At 40.4% G+C, this 21,441-nt stretch overlaps 1 protein-coding gene across 2 annotated transcripts in view; it reads right to left on the bottom strand.

Annotated features, from left to right (window-relative positions):
* Positions 1 to 1,560: 1,560 nt before the first annotated feature.
* Positions 1,561 to 21,441, bottom strand: part of LOC149447622 (N-acylethanolamine-hydrolyzing acid amidase-like) — a 44,166-nt gene continuing 24,285 nt past the window's right edge. For both annotated transcript variants that reach the window (XM_089652307.1, XM_089652306.1), the window contains exons 4-11: positions 20,949 to 21,039; positions 16,769 to 16,845; positions 16,442 to 16,614; positions 15,146 to 15,208; positions 12,157 to 12,223; positions 9,223 to 9,251; positions 8,814 to 8,891; positions 1,561 to 4,117 (exon numbers count right to left, since the gene is read on the bottom strand). In XM_089652307.1, the coding sequence (XP_089508433.1) occupies positions 8,816 to 8,891; positions 9,223 to 9,251; positions 12,157 to 12,223; positions 15,146 to 15,208; positions 16,442 to 16,614; positions 16,769 to 16,845; positions 20,949 to 21,039 (576 nt within the window). In that variant the 3' untranslated portion in view covers positions 1,561 to 4,117; positions 8,814 to 8,815. The remainder of the gene's footprint in view (positions 4,118 to 8,813; positions 8,892 to 9,222; positions 9,252 to 12,156; positions 12,224 to 15,145; positions 15,209 to 16,441; positions 16,615 to 16,768; positions 16,846 to 20,948; positions 21,040 to 21,441) is intronic.

Genomic DNA, 21,441 nt, shown 5'->3' with positions numbered 1-21,441 from the left:
AATGATCCTGAATTGATTCCTGTGACTTTTAGGATATAAGGGAAAGAGGTAGCTGGGGACTGAGACAGCTCTCATAGGATCTCAGATATTGGCCATTCCCCATCGTCAGCATTGCCCTGGACTGTGAGCTTAGATTACAGGACCTGCCTATACAGTGCAGTGTTCCTGAAATTGCATTGGGTACCAATAGCTGTGCAGTGGGGCAGGGTAACTAGATGCCAAAGAGACTTGCCTCATGGTCCCCAGCTGTGAGGCCTTAGACTGTCCAATAGTCACACTTGCATAAGTAGAAGATTGTCCTTTCACAGCCAATTGCTAACCATTTTGGAGAATCCCATGCCCTCAACCCCTCTCTAGTTTTAACAGCAATAAATCGCAAGAATGCAACCCCTAGACTGTTTATTGGTGCTGGAGTGAATAGACTGCTCCTTGGGTGGCTGGTGGCTTCTATGTTGTTTGGAGGAGAACCCTGCAGGGATAGCGCTACACAGGCAACAAGGTACCATGGGATATATAGTCCTTAGAAATTGAAAGTAAAGAGCAGAGGAGAGGCTGCAAAGCATGCAGGGAATCCAGGAAGTTGTGCAAATAGATGACCAGCAGATAGGCAGCATTCACAGCATAAAAGCAAATGTTTCAAGTAACCTTGTATTGGATTGTCAAATATAATTATTTGTTTTGCTTTTACAATGCTGATGTTTTAAAATGAAAGCGAATGCTGTGATCATAGATTTCCTTTAAAGCAGAGTTCCAGCTGAAAAAAAAACTAGCTGCTGACTATTAAAATACAGACAGTTACCTGTCTCTCGGTCTAGCTGTGACTTCACCATTGCTGGTTTCACTGGCCGTCTTCTCTCCCAGGCGCCAGCATCTTTAGTGTGGCAGCTTGCGGCTAGGCGATCAGAGCGCCCCCCCCCCCGCTTCCCAAAGGTGGCAATCCTTAAAGGGGAGCGGGGGACGAAGCATTAAAGCGGAAATTCCCCTTTTGGGTGGAACTCCACTTTAAGGTGAAGGTCACATGACAGCTTTTCACTCCAGGGATTTTTTTTAATATAAAATCACAGCATGTGGATAACTTATCAACCTTACCATTGCTGTATAATCAGTGTAACAGTGTATGGGGAACAAATCCATTCTAAAATTCAGTATTTAGAAGAAAAAAAAAGTGTTTTTTTTTTTCATTTGAGAGGAGGAAAATTGCTTGTGTGAAAATAGCATTTATTTATTTTGGGCCAGCTGGAAAAAACCCCAGAAAGCAATTGATAGATGGCAAACACTTAGCAAGTGCTACTGTGACAGAGTTTAAGGCACTTAAGGCCAGCCACTAACACTTCCCATCACAAGGAGGTAAAGGGGGCAGGATGGGGTGGGTTCTCCCAAGATGTTTAATGGGAGAACTTGGTAAAATTTGGATATCAGAGCTCCTAGGATTTAGTAGTCCTAGAGGTATCAACGGTAAATCTAAAGTAATATTCCTGCATCACAACAATGCATATACATTAAAAATCTTCTAAACTATATCTCAAGAGCTAAAGAGTGACACTACGGTTAAAAATAATGCATATTTAGGATCTTTTTAATTAAAATAACTTCAATAATAATTCACAATCATAGTCAAAATTGTTAAGTAAGCATGTAATTTACATTTTATAAGCCAAAATGAATAACAATTTGAATTAAATTACGTAACGCACATATAATTTTATTACACATTAAAAATAAATATATATGTATTTTACAATCAAAGTTATTCCATAAAAATATGCTGGACACAAAGTTTTAGTTGGAACTCCTGCAAGTGGTGTTAGAAAGAAGAAGAATAATGTAAGTGAAAGATGTGGAATTTCTCCTTGGGCAAAGAGGTAACAGCAGCTAGGGTACCTCCTGTTTTTATAAACACAGCAGATACTGACAACATGATAAAACCATTGATGTAATAACAAGTTGGTCAAGGGCAGCTACTTCCATCGGCATTCTCGGTGCAGGAAAAAAAGTTCTATGGCTTCGGCAATGCAAGCACAATCTTGTAGGCTTGGTATTTGAAGTTTTTAGCTGGTGTCAGAAACACTCACCAAATGTCTACTTTTAAAGTCAATCGGGTTGATTTACTAAAGGCAAATAGGTTGTTTACTTTGCAAGGCAAGGTTCTCCAAAGCGGTGAATGTTGTGAAATTTAATTTTGCAATGAATACATAATCACATGCAAGAAAAATAAAGAAAATTAATTTTTGCTTGCACATGATTGGACGGTGGAAGTTACCAGAGCTCATCTCATTCACTAAGTTCTGGGGAAACTTCCTTTGCAAAGTGCAACTTCCTTGCAATGTAAACATTCTATTTGCCTTTAGTAAATCAACCCCATTTTCCCTAAATTATTCATAATCAACAAATCCTCTCTCAACTGTTTGAATGAACCAGCTGGTGATAGAAGATTTCTGATCAATTGCTGGGGGGAAGGGGCACTTTGATGCTCTTTCCATTAAATAATAGATCATAGAGACTGCAAGCTTTATTCATTGCATTGACAATAATTTTTTTAATTACATGTTATATTTAATTACATGTTAAATTAAATACTGTAATTGAAAATTATCTACCAATGCACTAAGAACAGTGAAAATAATTTTTACAATGTTTTATACATTTTTTATATGATCATCTATATGCTAGTGTGGATAAAGCCTGAATTTTACCCCAAGCATGGATAGGGCCTTTTGTTCGCTTACTCTTTATTTCAAAAGTCCTTAAAGTAGAATTATGGCTTCTTATAAAATAGATGTTGCAACACTTAATTATGTATTTTCTCTATGCTTCTAATTTTCTCTGATTTCCCCTGTAAAGTCCCGCAAATACCTATTAATCCTGTCAGTGAAGTCCACCTAATGCAGCTTCCTGTGATGGTGTGGCAACAACACTGCACTGCTCGTTAATTTAGAGCAGAGTTGTCACCTTTTCATGTAGGCTGTATCTTCTAGTACTACAGTGAAATGAAAAAATGCTGCCGGGGGAGTGGTTATCATCTTTGTCACTACTGATTCGCAACCCAGTAGCTTGCCACATAGAAGAAAAATAGATTTGAAATAGATTTTAAAAATATTCTTCCCAAATATATTGCCATATATTTGAAATGCTACAATTTTGGCCATATTCCATATATTTCAAAATATATTTCAATATATATATATATATATATATACCACATGTTGAAATGCGTGTATATTACAAAATATATGAAAAATATATTTAAAAATATATTTTTTAAAAATATATTCTTCAGATTTTTTTTAATTCAAATATATTTTTCTTCCATATGGGTTGACAATCAGCACCTCCCCAAACCTAGCCCTGCCCACTGCTTTCTGGACTGACAGCACTGCTCCCTTGCTAAAAGTGTACTGTAATCTGCAGGGTCTGAGGGGGAAAGGGGAGGAGGGCAAGTGAGACATAAATGGACAATCTGGCTCAGTCAGGGAGGGTAAAGGATGATTTTTGTTTACTTTATGTGACTTGTGTATCACATAGTAACTGAATTTGGTACTTATTTAGACTGTCATACAGGAACCTTTATTGTACATGCATGAAATGATCTTTTACCATGTCAGCTAAATGCAAAAATCAGGCTTGCAGGAAAGGCAGCAGAGTCTTAAGATGTATATTTGTTACTCTGGGCAACAGGCATTTTTCTTCTGACAGAGAATGTAGAGTAATTACTTTTCCCCAAGATGGAGGCTGTAGAAGAAATTGTACACTACTCCTTTACCACTTTGGGTTCACAGCATGGTCACTATCTCTGATCTTCTATTAGGTGCCCATTTTTGAGTTGGAGTGCAAATAGAGAAAAATAGTTTGTAATAGGTTGGAATCGTATTTTCCTATGTGAAAAAATTGAAAATGTGATGTTGAATATAGATAATGAATGATAAACTTCTAAACAGCTGAAAAGACATTGCAACATGGAGAAGTAAAGAGCAGAATAACAGATCAAGAACAATGGAACTTTTTTGAAATTGGTAGTACATGACTCTATAGGGCACTTAGGAGTTGTTTATTTATGCACATCATAGTGAAATGTCCATTATGCATAGGATTTCAGGTGGATCTTCACAGATCTTTGATTCTGTAGAAATAAAAAAAAATCAAAATCAAATTGATACTTATTATTCTGTCTGTCCGCCCCATAAAAAAGCATTCCTGAGTGACACTTAAGCTACTGTTGCTTAGCAACACAGCATCAATAGCTGAAGCATTGCTCAGCGGAGTGATTCAGGGCTGGTGCGCTGTACGGTCTCCCTCCTACTTGTGTCTCCAGTTTTTGCAGCGGGCGCCACTTGTCCTTTAGAGTCCTTTAGAGTTGGAAGTGGCACGTAGAGCAGTGGTACCTGGTGGTACCCCCCTTGGCGCTCCTGCTGATGTGGCACCCGGGGCAAGTGCCCCCCCAAGTTTTGGACCTTTATTAAAGGGAGATTTTCATGGCTTTAGCTAATTAAAATGTTTATTTTTCGGATACAAATTCATCTCCCAAAAAGGTATTTTTATAATGTGTTTAACCGCTTACCTACAGGGCACTTATACTCCCTTCCTGCTCAGGCCAATTTCCAGCTCTCAGCGCTGTCACATTTGAATGACAATTGCGTGGTCATGCAACACTGTACCCATATGAATTTTTTTATCATTTTTTTGTGACAGATAGAGCTTTATTTTGGTGGTATTTAATCACTTCTGGGTTTTTTATTTTTTCTTAAACAAACCAAAAACCACTAAAAATTTTGAAAAAAAAAATGTTTTTTCTTAGTTTTTGGTTTAAAATTTTGTAAATAAATGATTTTTCTGCTTCACTGATGTGCGCTAATGAGGCTGTAGTGATGGGCACAGATAAGATGCACTGATGGACACTGATAGGTGCCACTGATGAGGAGGCACTGGTAGGTGGCACTGTTGGGCATTGACAGGCATCACTGATGGGCACTGAAAGGCAGCACTGATATATGGCACTGATATATGGCACTGATAGGCGACACTGATAGGCGGCACTGACTGGCACTGTTAGGTGGCACTGACTGGCACTGTTAGGTGGCACTGACTAGCACTGATAGGCGGCACTGACTGGCACTGATAGGCGGCACTGATAGGCGGCACTGATGCGCACTGATGGGTGACACTGAAGGGCAGCTAAGATGGGCACTGATATGTGGCATTGATGTGCACTGGTAGGCACTGATATGTGGCATTGATGTGGCACTGATGGACACTGGCACGTGGCACTTCTGGGCCACACTGATCATCAGGGCACACTGATCATCAGTGCCCTGATGATCAGTGTACATGTCCCCTCCGCGGAATGCCGATTACCGGCTCTCCTCTCCTCTCGAGCTGTCAGCGTGACAGCTCGAGAGGACAGAAATGCCGATAACCGGAATTTCCCTGTTTACATGTGATCAGCTGTGATTGGACACAGCTGATTACATTACCGAGCCGACATCTTTGGCTCTTTCCGTGGATTGGTGATCCGCTGTGTCCGAGGGACATAGAGACCACTGATCGCCGCGCTGCGCGCTCCCTGAGTCGCGCATGCGTGGTGAGAAAGGAAGGCCGTCAAAAAATGGCCTATCAGAACGAGAGAACCACCTTGTGCCCATCATTGGACTATGGCGGGCGGGAGGTGGTTAAATATTCCATTAACTAACTGATGTTGTTTAACTTGTTAATCCATATCAGCTAGGAAACAGAGAAAGAGATGCCCCTCCCAGGGGTGTATTTATTCCTTGTGCTGCCCTAGGCAACTCTAAAATTGGGTGTCCCCCACCCCACCAGCATCCCGACTCCCCACCTACCCCCGCAACCACCACCCTCTGCCACCTGCAACCACCGGTCACCAACAAACCCTGCCCGCTGTGGGATCTCTTGTGTGCTGGGTATGCCATGCCCCATAACTATATGTTGGTGGTGATGAGGGTGGCTCTGGGCTCTAGATGAGGAGTGGCTCTGGAGGGAGATGAAGGATGTGCCAGCCGGAGCATCTGGGTCCTCCTCAACTCCATCCGAGGGGATGGCCTGCTCTTGTTGAGGACAGGTGAATTGACCCGGTGTGCAGGGGCAGGAGTGGGGAACCTGCAGGAGAGTCGGTTTGGGAAGCAGGGAGCTTGGATGAGTTTGTTAGGGAAGCTGCTGTCCTACAACAGCAGGCGCTGGTGCCGCCCCCCCAAACATTGCCGTCCCACGCAAGCACCTTGTTTGCTTCGTGGTAAATACGCTGCAGGCCCCTCCTCTGACTATCCCCCAGATATTATTCCCTCCTCTGACTAGCCCCCAGGATATTCGGACAGTTCACCAGCTGGTGATTGGCTGCAGAATATCCTCAAGTGTATCATCAGCTTGCTGCAAGGGGCTGACTAGAGAGCAATAAAGACTTGAAAAAAAGTATTTTTATTACTGCTTAGTCCTGAACACAATAAAAATATCAAGAACATAAATGTATCAAGGAAATACAATATACTGGTACATTTCTCTTTGAAGGCATTTTCACCCACATGAAAAACAGCAGAGCTCATGTCTAGTGCCTTGAGAATATGAAGACAGATTCAGGTATTTGCAGATTCAGGTCATGCATTCGTAGCTAGTACCTGAATCTGTCTAGGTACCTTTTATATATTTGCCTGCAGTTCCTATTTGTTTTGCTAATGGAATAAAAGATACAGGAAGAATGATGTTCATGTGACACAAACTAAGCTGTTCTAATGAAAATGTGGGCACTCAACCCTTCATTCAAACATGCCAAAAACATGTCAGATAAGCCCTCAAAATTGATTGTCTATATTAGGGGTTCCAAAACTATTGCCCACAACCCACACACTTCCCACTGCAACATTTTATCTGTCCCCCAGCTAGGATCACTGGCATATTCTCAATGTACACTGATTGAGGATTAAGGTCAGCAGAGACTGCCTATGGTCACTTTCTGATGTAAGGGGGGCTCTGATGGGGTCCCTGAAGTAAAATGGGGGATCTGATGGAGACCCTGATGTAAAGGGGAAATCTGATGGAGACCCTGATATAAAAGAGACTTTAATAGGGAACCTGATGTAAGGGGGACTCTGATGTAAGGTGCACTCTGATACGGACCCTGATATAAGTGGGAGCTCTGATGGGGACCCTGATGTAAAGGGGGATCTGATGGTGACCCTGATGTAAAGGGGGATCTGATGGGGACCCTGATGTAAAGGATGACTCTGATGGTGAACCTGATGTAAGGCGACACTGATGTAAAGAGCACTCTGATAGGCCTCCTGATGTAAAGAGGAACTCTGATGGGGACCCTGATGTAAAGGGGGAATCTGATGGGGACCTTGATACAAAAGGGTGACTGTGATGGGAAACCTGATATAAGTGGGACTCTGATTTAAGAGCCACTCTGATGGAAACTCTAATGTTAGGGGTAACTCTGATGGGGACTCTGGTGAGGGGGGAATTTTTTTTCAATATTTGTAAAATACACTATATTGCCAACAGTATTGGGACGCCTGCCTTTACAAGCACATGAACTTTAATGGCATTCCAGTTTTAGTCCGTAGGGTTCAATGTTGAGTTGGCCCACCCTTTGCAGCTATAATAGCTTCAACTCTTCTGGGAAGGCTGTCCACAAGGTTTAGGAGTGTGTCTATGATAATGGTTGACCATTCTTCCAGAAGCACATTTGTGAGGTTAGGCAATGATGTCAGATGAGTAGTTCTGGCTCGCAATCTCCACTCTAATTCATCCCAAATCTGTTATACCAGGTCAGGACTCTGTGTAGGCCAGTCAAGTTCCGCCAACCCAAACTTGGTTATCCATGTCTTTATGGACCTTGCTTTGTGCACTGGTGCACAGTCATGTTGGAATAAGAAGGGGCCATCCCCAAAAATGTTCCTACAAAGTTGGCAGCATGAAATTGTCCAAAATGTCTTGGTATGCTGACGCCCTAAGAGTTCCCTTCACTGGAACTAAGGGGCCAATCCCAACCCCTGAAAAACAACCCACACCATAATCCCCTCTACACTTGGCACGATGCAGTCAGGCAAGTAATGTTCCCCTTGCAACTGCCAAACCCAGACACATCCATCGGACTGCCAGACAGAGAAGCATTATTTGTCACTCCAGAGAACACATCTCCACTGCTACAGAGTCCAGGGGTGGCGTGCTTTACACCACTGCATCCGACACTTTCCATTGCACTTGGTGGTGTAAGGCTTGGATGCAGCTGCTTGGCCATGGAAACCCATTCCATGAAGCTCTCTATTGCACTGTTGTGCTAATCTGAAGGCCACACAAAGTTTGGAGGTCTTTAGCTATTGACTCTGCAGACAGTTGGCGACTTCTGTGCACTGTATGCTTCAGCATGCGCTGACCCAGCTCTATCATTTCACTTGGTCTACCACTTCGTGGCAGAGTTGCTGTTGTTCCCAGTTGCTTCCACTTCATTATAATACCACTAACAGTTGACTGTGGAATATTTAGTAACAAGGAAACCTCACGGATGGACTTATTGCACAGGTGGCAACCTATCACGGAACCACGCTTGAGTTAACTGAACTCCTGAGAGCGACCCATTCTTTCACAAATGTTAGTAGAAGCAGTCTGCATGTCTAGGTGCTTCATTTTATACACCTGGGGCCATGGAGGTGATTGGAACACCTGAATCCAATGATTTGGAGGGGTGTCCCAATACTGTTGGCAATAAGTGTATATGACCTGTGCACTGAAACATTTGGAGACCCTTATATATCACAACCAACATCTTAAGTAGTGCTAGAAATCAGAATGACAAATGAGTATCCTACCTTTACTTTATATTCCTAATTTGAGTGGAGTATTCCTCAGGAAAAGCAGCGCTCATTGTTGTTGTATAGATGGTCATACTAAAATGAACAGACAAATAAGGGCCAATAAATGATTATTACGTAAAGAAGTCCTGCAGTTCCTGTACGTGTTCTTTGAGAAGGATGAGTAATGATGCTGTAATACTGGGGATTCATCATCTTTCATCACTATCTAAAGAAGAAAATCTAAAAAATATGGAATATCCATTGACAGAGATACTACACTAAATACTAGTACTAAATAGAAAAATATTATTCTCTACGCCTGAACATATTAGATAAAATATATAGAAAACACAATGCATTGCTTTTAATTCATCTTTTGTAAAAAAAAATGCTTTAACAATAATAATAATAAGATAATACTTACTTGTTGAGCACTGGCTCTACAGACAGCACCTATACGATAGAGGTGCAAAGAATAATTTTTAGAATTCTTACTGAAAATGTTAATTACTGGCAATACAAAATAGTACATATCTGAAGGCCACACAGATATGTACTATATCTTATTCTGTTATACTGATATAACAGTCTAGTACTTTAAACATTACATTTAGATTTCCTTTTAAAAAATGTTTTAAGTTCTTTTTACTTTTTTGTGCTGCAGTTCAGCACTTCCTCCTTTCTCGCCTAGGTTAGAATGATGTCACACTTGATTTCATGCGTGCTCACATTTACTGAAGGGCCCTGCCTGGCTGTTGGGACCCAGCAGAGATCTTTGACACATCTGTGCATGCATGGGGTTTCAAAAAATGCATGCGCAAAAGATGGTGCAAACATGGAGGTCTCCTATCTCTGGTTGTGTGCACATGCGTGGAGAAACTTGCCATATGAGCCGATGCACCACAGGTGTGTGCCAGGTCCCGATGGCCAAGGCAGAGCTCTTCTGTACATCTGCGCATGCTAACTAACATTTGCATGTTATCCTGTTGGTCTGTCATTTGTAATAGACCAGTTTGAGGTGTGACATACATGGCAAAGTAGTCCATTAAAAGGAATGGGCTGCCATATGAGCATAACATCATACTGCAAATGGGGTCTTAAGCTGCATTTACCTAAACAGAGTGTTTTTATTTGAAAAGGTTTGCGGGGTTAAAAGAAAATTTCAGAGCACAAACCTCAAAAAGGCACATGAGCTTCTTTGGCATGTTGCATAGGACAGTCCACAAAACAAGCACATAAAGGTACATATGTGTGTCACAGTGTGAATGAGGCACTAAGAGTGATCTGTGGTGGATCCCTTTTCAGAGAGCAGTGCAGGAGCGACCGAAAGACATTCAGGAGGCGATTCTGCCACCTCCTGAATGTCTCTTTTTTTTGCAGAGCTAAATTAGGTTTTATGAATAAGAAAACTGCGCTCCAACTGTGAGCCTAGTGTTTGGCTAAAAGTTGTGGTGTGGCCTCATTCACTTAAGTGGGTCGGACCTTGCGGTAGTACTGCCTGCTAAATGTGACACAGACATAATTCATGTTTTGCCACAAAGCAAAGCATTGTTGCTGGAACATGTGTCTGACCCCTATCCTCTTCTCTTTGTATTGCATCCTTTGTGTGAAATCCCTGGTGTTCCTGCCAGACCCTCTGCTTTCCTATGAAAAACTGACAACACTGTAGAACGCAGAATGGTCAGTTTGCTCGCTGTGCTGGGAACTCAGTGTGCTCTATTCCAATGATCAGACTTCTGCTCACACCCCCCCCCACCCCCTGCACAGCCATTCACTGGGAAGTTATGTGTTCTGCTGTTTCTCCTTCCCCAGCTCTCTGTTCTCAGCTGCATAAGGAGCTTAGAGGGTCACTTATAAAACAGGGGAAAAGTATTTATAATTTTTTTTATATCTAAACACAAATGTTTTGCCTTTCGTTTATTTTTTAAACTGAATGGGTTGTTTTACAAGATGAGGGTTTACTTATACTTTAATGGGGAGGTCTGGGGGTAGTACAGCCTTTTATAACTGGCCCTCAAAAGCAAACATAAACTCAGTATGAGGCTCCATGCACACCAGCATTTTTTATAAGCTCAAAAAATGCTAGAAACAAAAGCTGGATGAAAAACACTGATAATAGCGTTTTTGTGCTGGCTTGTAGTAACGTTTTAGTAGTGTTTAGGGGTGTTAGTGTTTTATTAGTGTTTTTACAGTACATGTAGAAAAAAAAGGTCGAATAAAAGCTGTTAGGAGTGTTTTAGTAACGTTTAGGAGAGTTCAGTGTTTTTTTCTCCTGGCAAAATGCTCCCAAAAACTCTAAAAATATTTTTTTTTGTTCTGCTCCTAAACGCTGAAGTTAGCCTAAAATAGTGTGCATGTACACATAGGGTAACACTATTTTGCTTCCAGGAGCAGAAAAAATGCTGATAACAGCTTCTAGGAGCTTAGAAAACACTAGTGTGTATGGAGCCTTAAGCTACATTCACACTGGCAATAGGGCAAATTGCAGTGATGGGAAACTTCTGATTCTTGCTGCAGCTGTGAGCTGCTAGATGTGGCCACTGGCCCCATTCACTTTAGTGACAGGTCGCCAGCAGCCACACCTATTCACGGCTGTCCATGATTACCTGCAGTAATCGCTGCTGGATGCACACAACAATGTGGCTGCCACTGACCTTTCATTATACTGGAATGGGCCAGTGACTGCACCTAGTTGCTGTCAGCTGCAATAGCTATCTTTAGCAGGCTACCGTGCAAGTAAAACTGATTCTAAAGGCATATTTTTTTTTTAAGAAAAAATAACAAACATGTTATACTTACCTGCTCTGTATAGTGGTTTTGCACAGAGCAGCCAGGATCCCCCTCTTCTTGGGTCCCCCGCAGGCTCTCCTGGCCCCTCCCTTCTGTCTGGTGCCCCCGCAGCAAACAGCTTGCTATGGGGGCATCCGCTGTTCTGTGTGTCCATTGACACACGGAGCCGTGGCTCAGCTCCCTCTCTTTTCTCACTGACTCACTGGCTGTGATTGATAACAGTGGGAGCCAATGGCTCCTGCTTCTGTCTCAGCCAATGAGGAGAGGGAGACCCAGGATTTCCAAGACTCCAGTGCTCATCGCTGGATCTAGAGGGAGCTTAGGTGAGTATTAGGAGGGGCTGGGATGTTGCGCACAGAAGGTTTTTTACCTTCATGCATAGAATGCAAATCTTGACACTTTGGAACCACTTAAAGGCTAGCTAATTAAAACTGACCACGTACAAATCTCCTTATGTTCAAATATAAAACAATGAAATCAGAAGAAGAGCATGACATATGAATTGTTCAGTATTCAATATTCTTATACATTTTTTTGGTGTTAGGTAAAGTAATAGGATGGATCCAACCTTATATAAAGAGACAGTATTGATGTTTGCTTGTCCAGTAGCATTCATGGCTTTTATAGCTGGAGTTCTAAAAAAGAAAAAAAATAACAAAAATAACTTGAATCAGAAGCAGTCCTGGAGCTATGAGAACCAACAATTTTTTTTACAACCTTAGGACAATTTTAAACAAATGTGAAAATACCTGTGAGCCACTGGAAATGTATAATGTGATATATATAATGTAAAATCTTTATATATAATAAAAGTGAGTTCACTAGCTCCTCTTTACATCCTCATATATGTATGCTAAAATAAAAAATAAATATTAAATAAATATGTGGTGCTGCGCCCTCTATGTGAACAGGTGTCTAAATATTAATAATGGTATTAATCATCAATAATCAGAAATAATATATTATAAAAAAATATATCAAATTGCAATGATGAATATGGGATCTTATATTATATAAAAAATATTCAACTAATAAAAATAAGTCCAGCCAAGTATGAAGTTCCTTCATGAGATTGACATACTCAAAAGTACTTGTGGAATACTCACACTTTCGCATCAGTCTATAAGTGTATTGATTTTGAAGAGCAAAGGATTACCCTGATGTAATACTCTGTTGGGAGCTGAGTGGGTTATTCACCTCTTCACTGTTAAATATACTGCAGTGAGTAAATGTGGGATGAGAATCCTCCTTTCCTTGGGCTTTCCATTCCTGGATATACTGCTGTAAATGAGTATGGGATATGAATCCTCCCTTCCTTAGACTGTGTGCTCCTTCTCCGCATGTGTGCCGGGAAAAAAAAAGATAAAGGGATACTTCGTACTTGGCTGGACTTATTTTTATTAGTTGAATATTTTTTATATAATATAAGATCCCATATTCATCATTGCAATTTGATATATTTTTTTATAATATATTATTTCTGATTATTGATGAGTAATACCGTTATTAATATTTAGACACCTGTTTGCTTAGGACAATTTTACCTGTGATGATGATGATACCATCACAATTTACTGTTTTTGTCCTCCTGCTAAATTACACTCAAGGTTTTTGATTCTTTGAACTAATTCAACCCTCAGACCTCACCATTTCCCGTAGCTTTTCTTACTTTGTACAAGATTAGATTATGAACCAATAGAAAAACAAAACTCTTCCTATCAAAAACTATGATAACAGAATGCCTTCCACACTCTTTCCCTGTGCTAAAAACTTCATGTACCACATCAACCCTATCCACACAGCAAAGAACAGCAGCATCCTATCCATCCACCACATTAAAGGCAGTCAAAATCTGGTAACTAACTTGGCGATGGGTTCCCTGGTAGCAAGAGGGTCAGTGCTCTGACTCCCTCCCCAGCGGCTGGTTCCCCATAAGCAAAGGGACCCAACCCATATAATGGAGACAGACAATCTTTTCCAGGCTCCAGACTACATAACAGTAACCAGCCACCATCTAGGCACAGCTGCCCAGGGATTGGCCAGACCTTGCTAAATATTTAGGCTGGGTATTTGAATTCCCCCCGCTTCTAGAAACTTCTTTCAGAGCAGGAGTCTCCAAACTTTTTGAACAAAGGGCTAGTTTACAGTCCTTCAGACTTTGAGGGGGCAGACAGTGGCCAGTGTGAGTAGAAAACGTCCTGGCATCAATGGGAGTTGGAATTAGTAGGAGAAATAGTGCCCCATTGTTGGTTTTAGGGAAGAAATAGGGCCCCATAATTGGTGTCATTGGTAGGAATTGTGCCTCAATATTGGTATCAGGGGAATAAATGCCCCATCATTGGTGTCAGTGGGAGGAATAGTGCCTCACTGCTGGTATCAGGGCAAGGAATAGTGCCCCATCATTGGTGTTAGTGGAAAGAATTGGGCCCTGCAGTTTCTCTTTCTTTCTTTCTCTCTCTCTCTCTCTCTCTCTCCTGTTTTCCTCCCTCCTGTTTTCTTTCCCTCCTTCTCTCTTTCCCTTCTTCCTTCTTTCCCTCCCTCTTTCCTTCTTTCCCTTTTTCCTTCTTTCTGTCCCTCCTTCCTTCTTTCTTTCTATGTGTCTCTCTTTCTCTCTCTCTCTCTCTCCTGTTTCTCTCCTTTTTTTTCTTTCTTTCCCTCCTTCTATACATCTCTCTCTTCTCTTCTCTCTCTCTCTCTCTCTCTCTCTCTCTCTCTCTCTCCTGTTTTCCTCCTTCCTTTCCCTCCTTCTTTCTTTACCTCCTTCTTTCTTTCCTTTCAGTCAATCACCTGAGCTGAATCCGATTGAGCATGCATTTCACTTGCTGAAGACAAAACTGAAGGGAAAATGCCCCAAGAACAAGCAGGAACTGAAGACAGTTGCAGTAGAGGCCTGGCAGAGCATCACCAGGGATGAAACCCAGCGTCTGGTGATGTCTATGCGTTCCAGACTTCAGGCTGTAATTGACTGCAAAGGATTTGCAACCAAGTATTAAACAGTGAAAGTTTGATTTATGATTATTATTCTGTCCCATTACTTTTGGTCCCTTAACAAGTGGGAGGCACATATGCAAACTGTTGTAATTCCTACACCGTTCACCTGATTTGGATGCAAATACCCTCAAATTAAAGCTGACAGTCTGTAGTTAAAGCACATCATGTTTCATTTCAAATCCATTGTGGTGGTGTATAGAGCCAAAAATGTTAGAATTGTGTCAATGTCCCAATATTTATGGACCTGACTGTAGGTGGATAGAAGAGCTTGTCTTGAATATTAATAATGAATTGTATAGTATTTTTGGTTTGTGGTACTGTGCAGTTCCACTTTAACCACAATTCATCTGGGTGTCTCCCTAATTCAGACATTAGCAGCCTAGTATTCAGTGATTTTACTATGAAGGGCTGTCCCTCCCTCATGCCATGCATTCAGGTAGACAAGGGCATGGCTGAATTTGTCATAAGATACCTGTAATTAAAGGCCACAGAAAAAAAGAGACTGCTTTTCCTACTGTCACAATCTTGATCAATCTGACTGATTATTTTGAGGCTCTGTCTCATACCGTCGGTCATCATATGGTGGTGGGGTGGTCCAGTGATCGTAGTTTGTTTCTACATGGAACCATCTGTAATGAGAGATAAAACAAAGGTTTAAAACACTTGAGATGTTTTTACAGCTAAATCACATTTGCAAATTTGCTCCACAAACATACTAATCTTTTCTTTATTACCACTTAACATGTATCAGGTATTCAGCAGTGACATGATGCATGACATTACCTACTGGAACTTCTTTAACTTAAGTAAAATCATGTTGTATACATTTCAGTGATACAAGAACCCAAGCCCATTCATAGTCTCATGGTTTACAGTTTGACTGCATTATATTAGTGGCATTTGATCTTAAAGACACAGGAATTAATTTATTAAAAGCAAAAAAGTAGTTCAATTTGCAAAGGAAGCTGTACAGTGCAATGGAATTTCCCTAAGAGCTTAACTAATGTGGTGAAATTTCACTTTGCAAAGAATAGCCATTTGCAAGCAAGGAAAATAAAAAACAGCATTTTGCTTGCACCGAGCCTAACCTCATTCACTAAGATTTGGGAAAAAATTCCCTTGCAAAGTGCAACTTCCCTTGCAAAGAGAGTAGCCTAATTATCTTTAGTAAATCAATCATATATGATCACTTAAAGGCTTAAAAGTTACAGTGAGGCCAGTTGCACACAGGCGTAATAATTTACTGATGTTTATACTTGTTGACAGAAAGAAGAGTATTGTTACGTAAAGACCTTGTATAAACACATGTATAGAGTTGCGTAAGTGTATAGACCAGTAAAATTCTTCTTCATTGCCAGTGTTATAAAAAAAACTCATTTATACTCGCATAAACATGCTTATAGATGCGTAAACACGTGTTTGCACATAAATCACTGCACTCAAATGTAACATTTTCTATTTTTGTTTTATGGCTTTGTACTCAATACAGTATTACTGATCTTTACTCAGCTGTGTTCATTGTTCCATAGAGAATAATGCATCTCATTTCAAATCAGTAAAAAATTTGGTGTTTTTACTCCCGTGCGCAAGAGGCCTAAATGCAACCAAAACAGATTAAAAGTTTGTTTTAGTGTCACTTCCATATAGAACTAGCTGGCGCCTATAGGAACAGGAGGTCAAGGGGAGCCTTGTGGGAAATTTCCTACTCTCTTCCATACCCTAATTAAAGCAGATCATTTGCCAACCTTTCCAAGTGCTGAACCTAATATATATTTATCACACAATAAAATGTGATATTGTGTACAAACCATATTGACCAGTGACGCATGTCGTGTGATGAATTGTAATTAGGCTTCACTCACTCTCCTCTTTGGGGATCCAAAGGCCAGAGGTCTGCAGGCCCATCCCGATTTCTGGTGATGACCAACCCTTCTCTTGCCTTAGTGCCACCCATAATGTAATATGTATCAGCTATAATTGGAGTCTTTGAAAGCAGCAGTGCAGCCTCCTCAAAATCTCTGGCATTATTCAATACCTGATGGAGAGAAGGATACAACAGAATATTATTTTTCTTATTTTACTTCTGCAGCCCTTACAGTTTCAACACTGAATTGGTAAAGCAACAAACAAATTTATTTGAAAGTGAATTATTCTATAATTATGCTAGACAGCTTGGCTCTTGTACTTACATCTCTTATCAGCCAGCTGACAGGTGAACTTCTCTTGAAAAGTGCAGAGATGGCATTCTCCCACCACTTCCCTTTTGCTGTGTTTCAGTGAAATATAAAAGTTAAAATTTCTCCTTAATAAATACAAGGTTTAAATCTGTGAATCTACATGTCTGCATGCAATGCTAAAACCAGGAAGGAATCACATATTGTATTTAAATTAAATTCAACGTGGTTTATACATTCTTCCTTTCTGTGTTAATCAGGGCTGAAATATACAATTTTATATTTGTAATAATTAACAGTGGTGTTCCATTCAACGTTGGTGCATTTAGGTCATTTTTATAATCAAACCCTTTAAATATTTGTTCTGATGTGGTGATGTTTAACAACTTGCCACCCAGGCTAATTCTGGCATTTCTCTCCTACAAGTAAAAATCATAATTTTTTGGCTAGAAAATTACTCAGAACCCCCAATATATATATATATATATATATATATATATATATAAATATGATTATTATTATTGTTATTAAAATTAATAATAATAATAATAATAATAATGCGGTTGCTGCAATTTTTTATGTCACAAGGTATTTGTGCAGTGATTTTTCAAACGCATTTTGTTTGGAAAAAATATTTTCATGCAAAAAACACAATATACACCCCATTTTTTTGTAAAATATAAAAGATGATGTTACGCCGAGTAAATAGATACCTAAAATGTTATGCTTTAAAAGTGTGCATGCTTGTGAAATGGCGCCAAACTACGATACTTATAAATTGTTTTTTGTGAATTGGTGCCCAAAACTGAACTATAGTTACATAGTTAGTCTGGCTGAAAAAAGACAAAAGTCCATCCAGTTCAACCATATAAAAAAAAAAGTTATAATCCTATACCCACAGTTGATCTAGAGGAAGGCAAAAAACCCCCCAGCAAAGCATGATCCAATTTGCTCCTGCTGGGAAAATTGTGATAGAAATAAGGGATGATGGGTCCTCTTTCCGGAGACATATGGGGTCTAAAAGACCCACATCTCTCCTCTACCCTGGAAAGCATGAGATAAAAAAACATTGATCTTTGCTTTCCAGGTAAAAAACTGGCAGTGTTTACATCTGCCAATGCCAGAACTGACTTCATGATGCCACTTCCGGCCTCCCAGGATCATAGAGATGGCTGGGGACCACCCAGGAGAACCTGGAAAGGTGCCTGTGGGTAGCGGGAGGGGCTAATCAGCTGCTAGGATGGCTTTTACACAAGAAGGAATTGCCGACTGAAAAGAAAGATATATGGCATCATCCAGATATCTCCACTTCAAGTCTAGGATGTTTAAAATGTGTGTGTTTGCGGTCTTGGACTACATAATGAACAAGGAATATTACGTTTGATATCTTTGTCGCTGTTTATTTTGGCTAGTGTGACCTCCATTTATGGGCCGGGTTGGGTTTACCATTAGGCATGATAAGTGAAGAGCCAGCTTTTTCTCTCACAGCTTTACATTTTTTTTTCATCATAAGCAAACTAAAGTAATTGTAAAGGCAGATTTTTTTTTAAATAAGAAACATGCCATACTTTCAGCTATGTTTAGTGGTTTTGCACAAAGCAGCCCTGATCCTCTTCTTCTCGGGTCCGGCACTCCTGGTCCCTACCTCCTGCTAAGTGCTCCCACAACAACCAGCTTGCTATGGGGCACCTGAGAAGGCTTACTCATGAGCCCCGTCCCTACTCTCTCCTCCTTGGCTCACGGACTGTGATTGAAAGTAGCGGGAGCCCATCTTTCAGCCAATGAGGAGGGAGAGACCAAGGACAGCTGAGGCTGGCTGGGGGGCTGCTGCATACAGCAGGTTTTTTACCTTTATGCATGAAGGTAAAAAAAACTTGAGCTTTTACAACCACTTTGAAGCAATCAAATGTAAGGTATTTAACACCTTATTACAATATTTTAGGCCAGGATAGGACCAAAAAGACAAATACAGTTAGGTCCATATATATTTGGACACAGGCACAATTTTCATACTTTTGGCTCTGTATGCCACCAGAATAAATTAAAATAAAACAATCCAAATGAATCTGAAGTGCAGACTTTCAGCTTTAATTCAAGGGGTTGAACATAAAAATCAAGTACAAATTTTAGGAACTGCAACCATTTTTATACACAGTCCCTACATTTTCAGGGGCTCAAAAGTAGTTGGACAAATGAATATGATCATAAATAAAATGTTCATTTTTAATATTTTGTTGAGAATTCTTTACTGGCAATGACTGCCTGAAGTCTAGAACCCATGGACCAAAGACTGGGTTTCCTCTTTTCTGATGCTTTGCCAGGCTCTAACTGCAGCTGTCTTCAGTTGTTCTTTGTTTGTGGGTCTTTTTGCCTTTAGTTTTGCCTTCAGCGAGTGAAATGGATGCTCAATTGGGTTGAGATCAGGTGATTGATTTGGCCATTGCAGAATATTCCACTTCTTTTCCTTCAAAAGCTCCTGGGTTGCTTTTGCAGTGTGTTTTGGATCATTGTCCATCTGTACTGTGAAGCGCCATCCAATCAACTTTGCTGCATTTGGCTGAATCTGGGTTGACAGTATATCTCTAAACACTGCAGAATTCATCTGACTGCTTGTGTCTTCTGTCACATCATCAATAAACACCAATGACCCAGTGTCACTGGAAGCCATGCATGCCCATGCCATCACACTGCCTCCTCCATGTTTTACAGATGACGTTGTGTGCTTTGGATCATGAGCTGTTCCAAGCCTTCTCCACACTTTTTTCTTCCCGTCTGGTACATATTAATCTTAGTTTCATCTGTCCAAAGAATGCTTTTCCAGAACTGGTCTGGCTTTTTTAAATGTTTTTGGCAAAGTCTAATCTGGCTTTTCTGTTCTTCAGACTTATGAATGGTTTGCACCTTGTGGTGAACCCTCTGTATTTGCTCTCGTGAAGTCTTCTCTTGATTGTAGACTTTGACAATGATATTCCCACCTCCTGGAGAGTGTCCTTTGCTTGTCTGGATGTTGTGAATGGGTTTTTATTCACCATAGAGAGGATCATGTGATCATCCACCACTGTTGTCTTCCACGGCTGTCCATGCCTTTTTATGTTGCTGAGCTCACCAGTGCGTTCTTCTTTCCTCAGAATGTACCAAACTGTTGATTTGGCCACTCCTAATGTTGCTGCTATCTCTTTGATGGATTTGTTTTGTTTTTGAAGCCTCACAATGGCCTGTTTCACTTGCATGGACAGCTCATTTGAACACATGATGTACGTAGGTTCACAGCAATAGATTCCAAATGCAAATACCACACATAGAATCAACTCCAGACCTTTTACCTGCTTACTTGATGAAGAAATAATGAAGGAATAGTCCACACCTGGCCATGAAACAGCTTTTGATTCACTTGTCCAATTACTTTGGTCCCTTGAAAAAGAGGGGTTGGCTATTCTTAAGAGCTGTAATTCCTAAATCGTTCCTCCAATTTGGATGTACATACCCTCAAATAAACCTGAGAGTGTGCACTTTCAGCTCATATTCATTATCTAGCTATAGCTTGAATATGTTTTGGTAAATACCTGAAAAAAAAACTAAAATTGTGCCTGTGTCCAAATATATATGGACCTAACTGTGTATACAGTATATATATTAATTTTCTTATTTCTGATCATAAGTTGTTGCTTTCAGCTTCACTGTCTTGACAGCAATAACTGCATGCGTAGCACAAAGACTTCTCCCTCTGTATAGGTTAAAGGGAACATAAAATCTTGCAAATTTAAAAAATGCACTAGATCAGCGGTGGTCAGTTTTCTTGATGCAGGGGGCTGCACATAATATTTATTAGATGTAGTGCTCCAGAAAAGTCTCAGAGACAGCAGACATGCAACTGGCGATTGTCATAGACTATGAAAATGCTATTAAGTAGTTGGGGACTGGGGGCATTATTCAGGAGACAGTCATAGACAGGAGAAATGTGGCCTGAGACCACTGCTACTACAGCCCCACAATGTTCACATTTGTGCTTTGTATAGCCCCCTTAAAGCCTAAGTGTACTTAAAGCAAAAATCCGGGAACAAAACTAGGTAACATTTATTATTAACATGTTTTACTCCTTATAAATATAAATATAAAGCTTTATGTATGGATATAAATATAAATATAAAGATTTCTGTATGGATATACATAGCAATAACAACAACATTTTGTTTACCTCTTTCATCACCTGATACAGTAAACTTGTAAGGGCTTTGACCAGTCCATAATCCCACATAACCTAGGAAGGTTGTTCCTGTATATGCAATCTGGAGGACAAATTATAGGTACAGTTTAAAGATATCCTAGTGTTGTATAAAATCTGCAAATTAAAAATGTTTTTTATTGCCAATGTTATCTATTCATTATCTTATTATGGAGAAGTAGACAAATTCACTTGTCAGAAATACTGCTACAGGGCAGCAGGGCTATGCAAAATCAGGTATATATACGTGATTTGCATTTCTGGGTAGGGAGCACATGTGCCGCCCTATCCTTGCTGCCATTGGCGACCTCAGCTGTCAGTCACTGGGTTCCGGATGGTGATTCCCTGCCGGCACCCAGCGATCGCCGAGTAACACTGTGGGAGAGACCTGTGTGTAAACAACACACGTCTCTCTCATACCAGCAAGAACATTCTGCTGTGTATTTCTCTGCACAGCAGGGAAATA

Source organism: Staurois parvus, unplaced genomic scaffold (genome assembly GCF_062004578.1).
Source record: "Staurois parvus isolate SC_StPar_1 unplaced genomic scaffold, SC_StPar_1.0 ptg000679l, whole genome shotgun sequence".
In the NCBI taxonomy this organism is placed as follows: domain Eukaryota; kingdom Metazoa; phylum Chordata; class Amphibia; order Anura; family Ranidae; genus Staurois; species Staurois parvus.
Note: the sequence above shows the minus strand (reverse complement) of the source record. Positions and strands in the feature narration are given on the sequence as shown.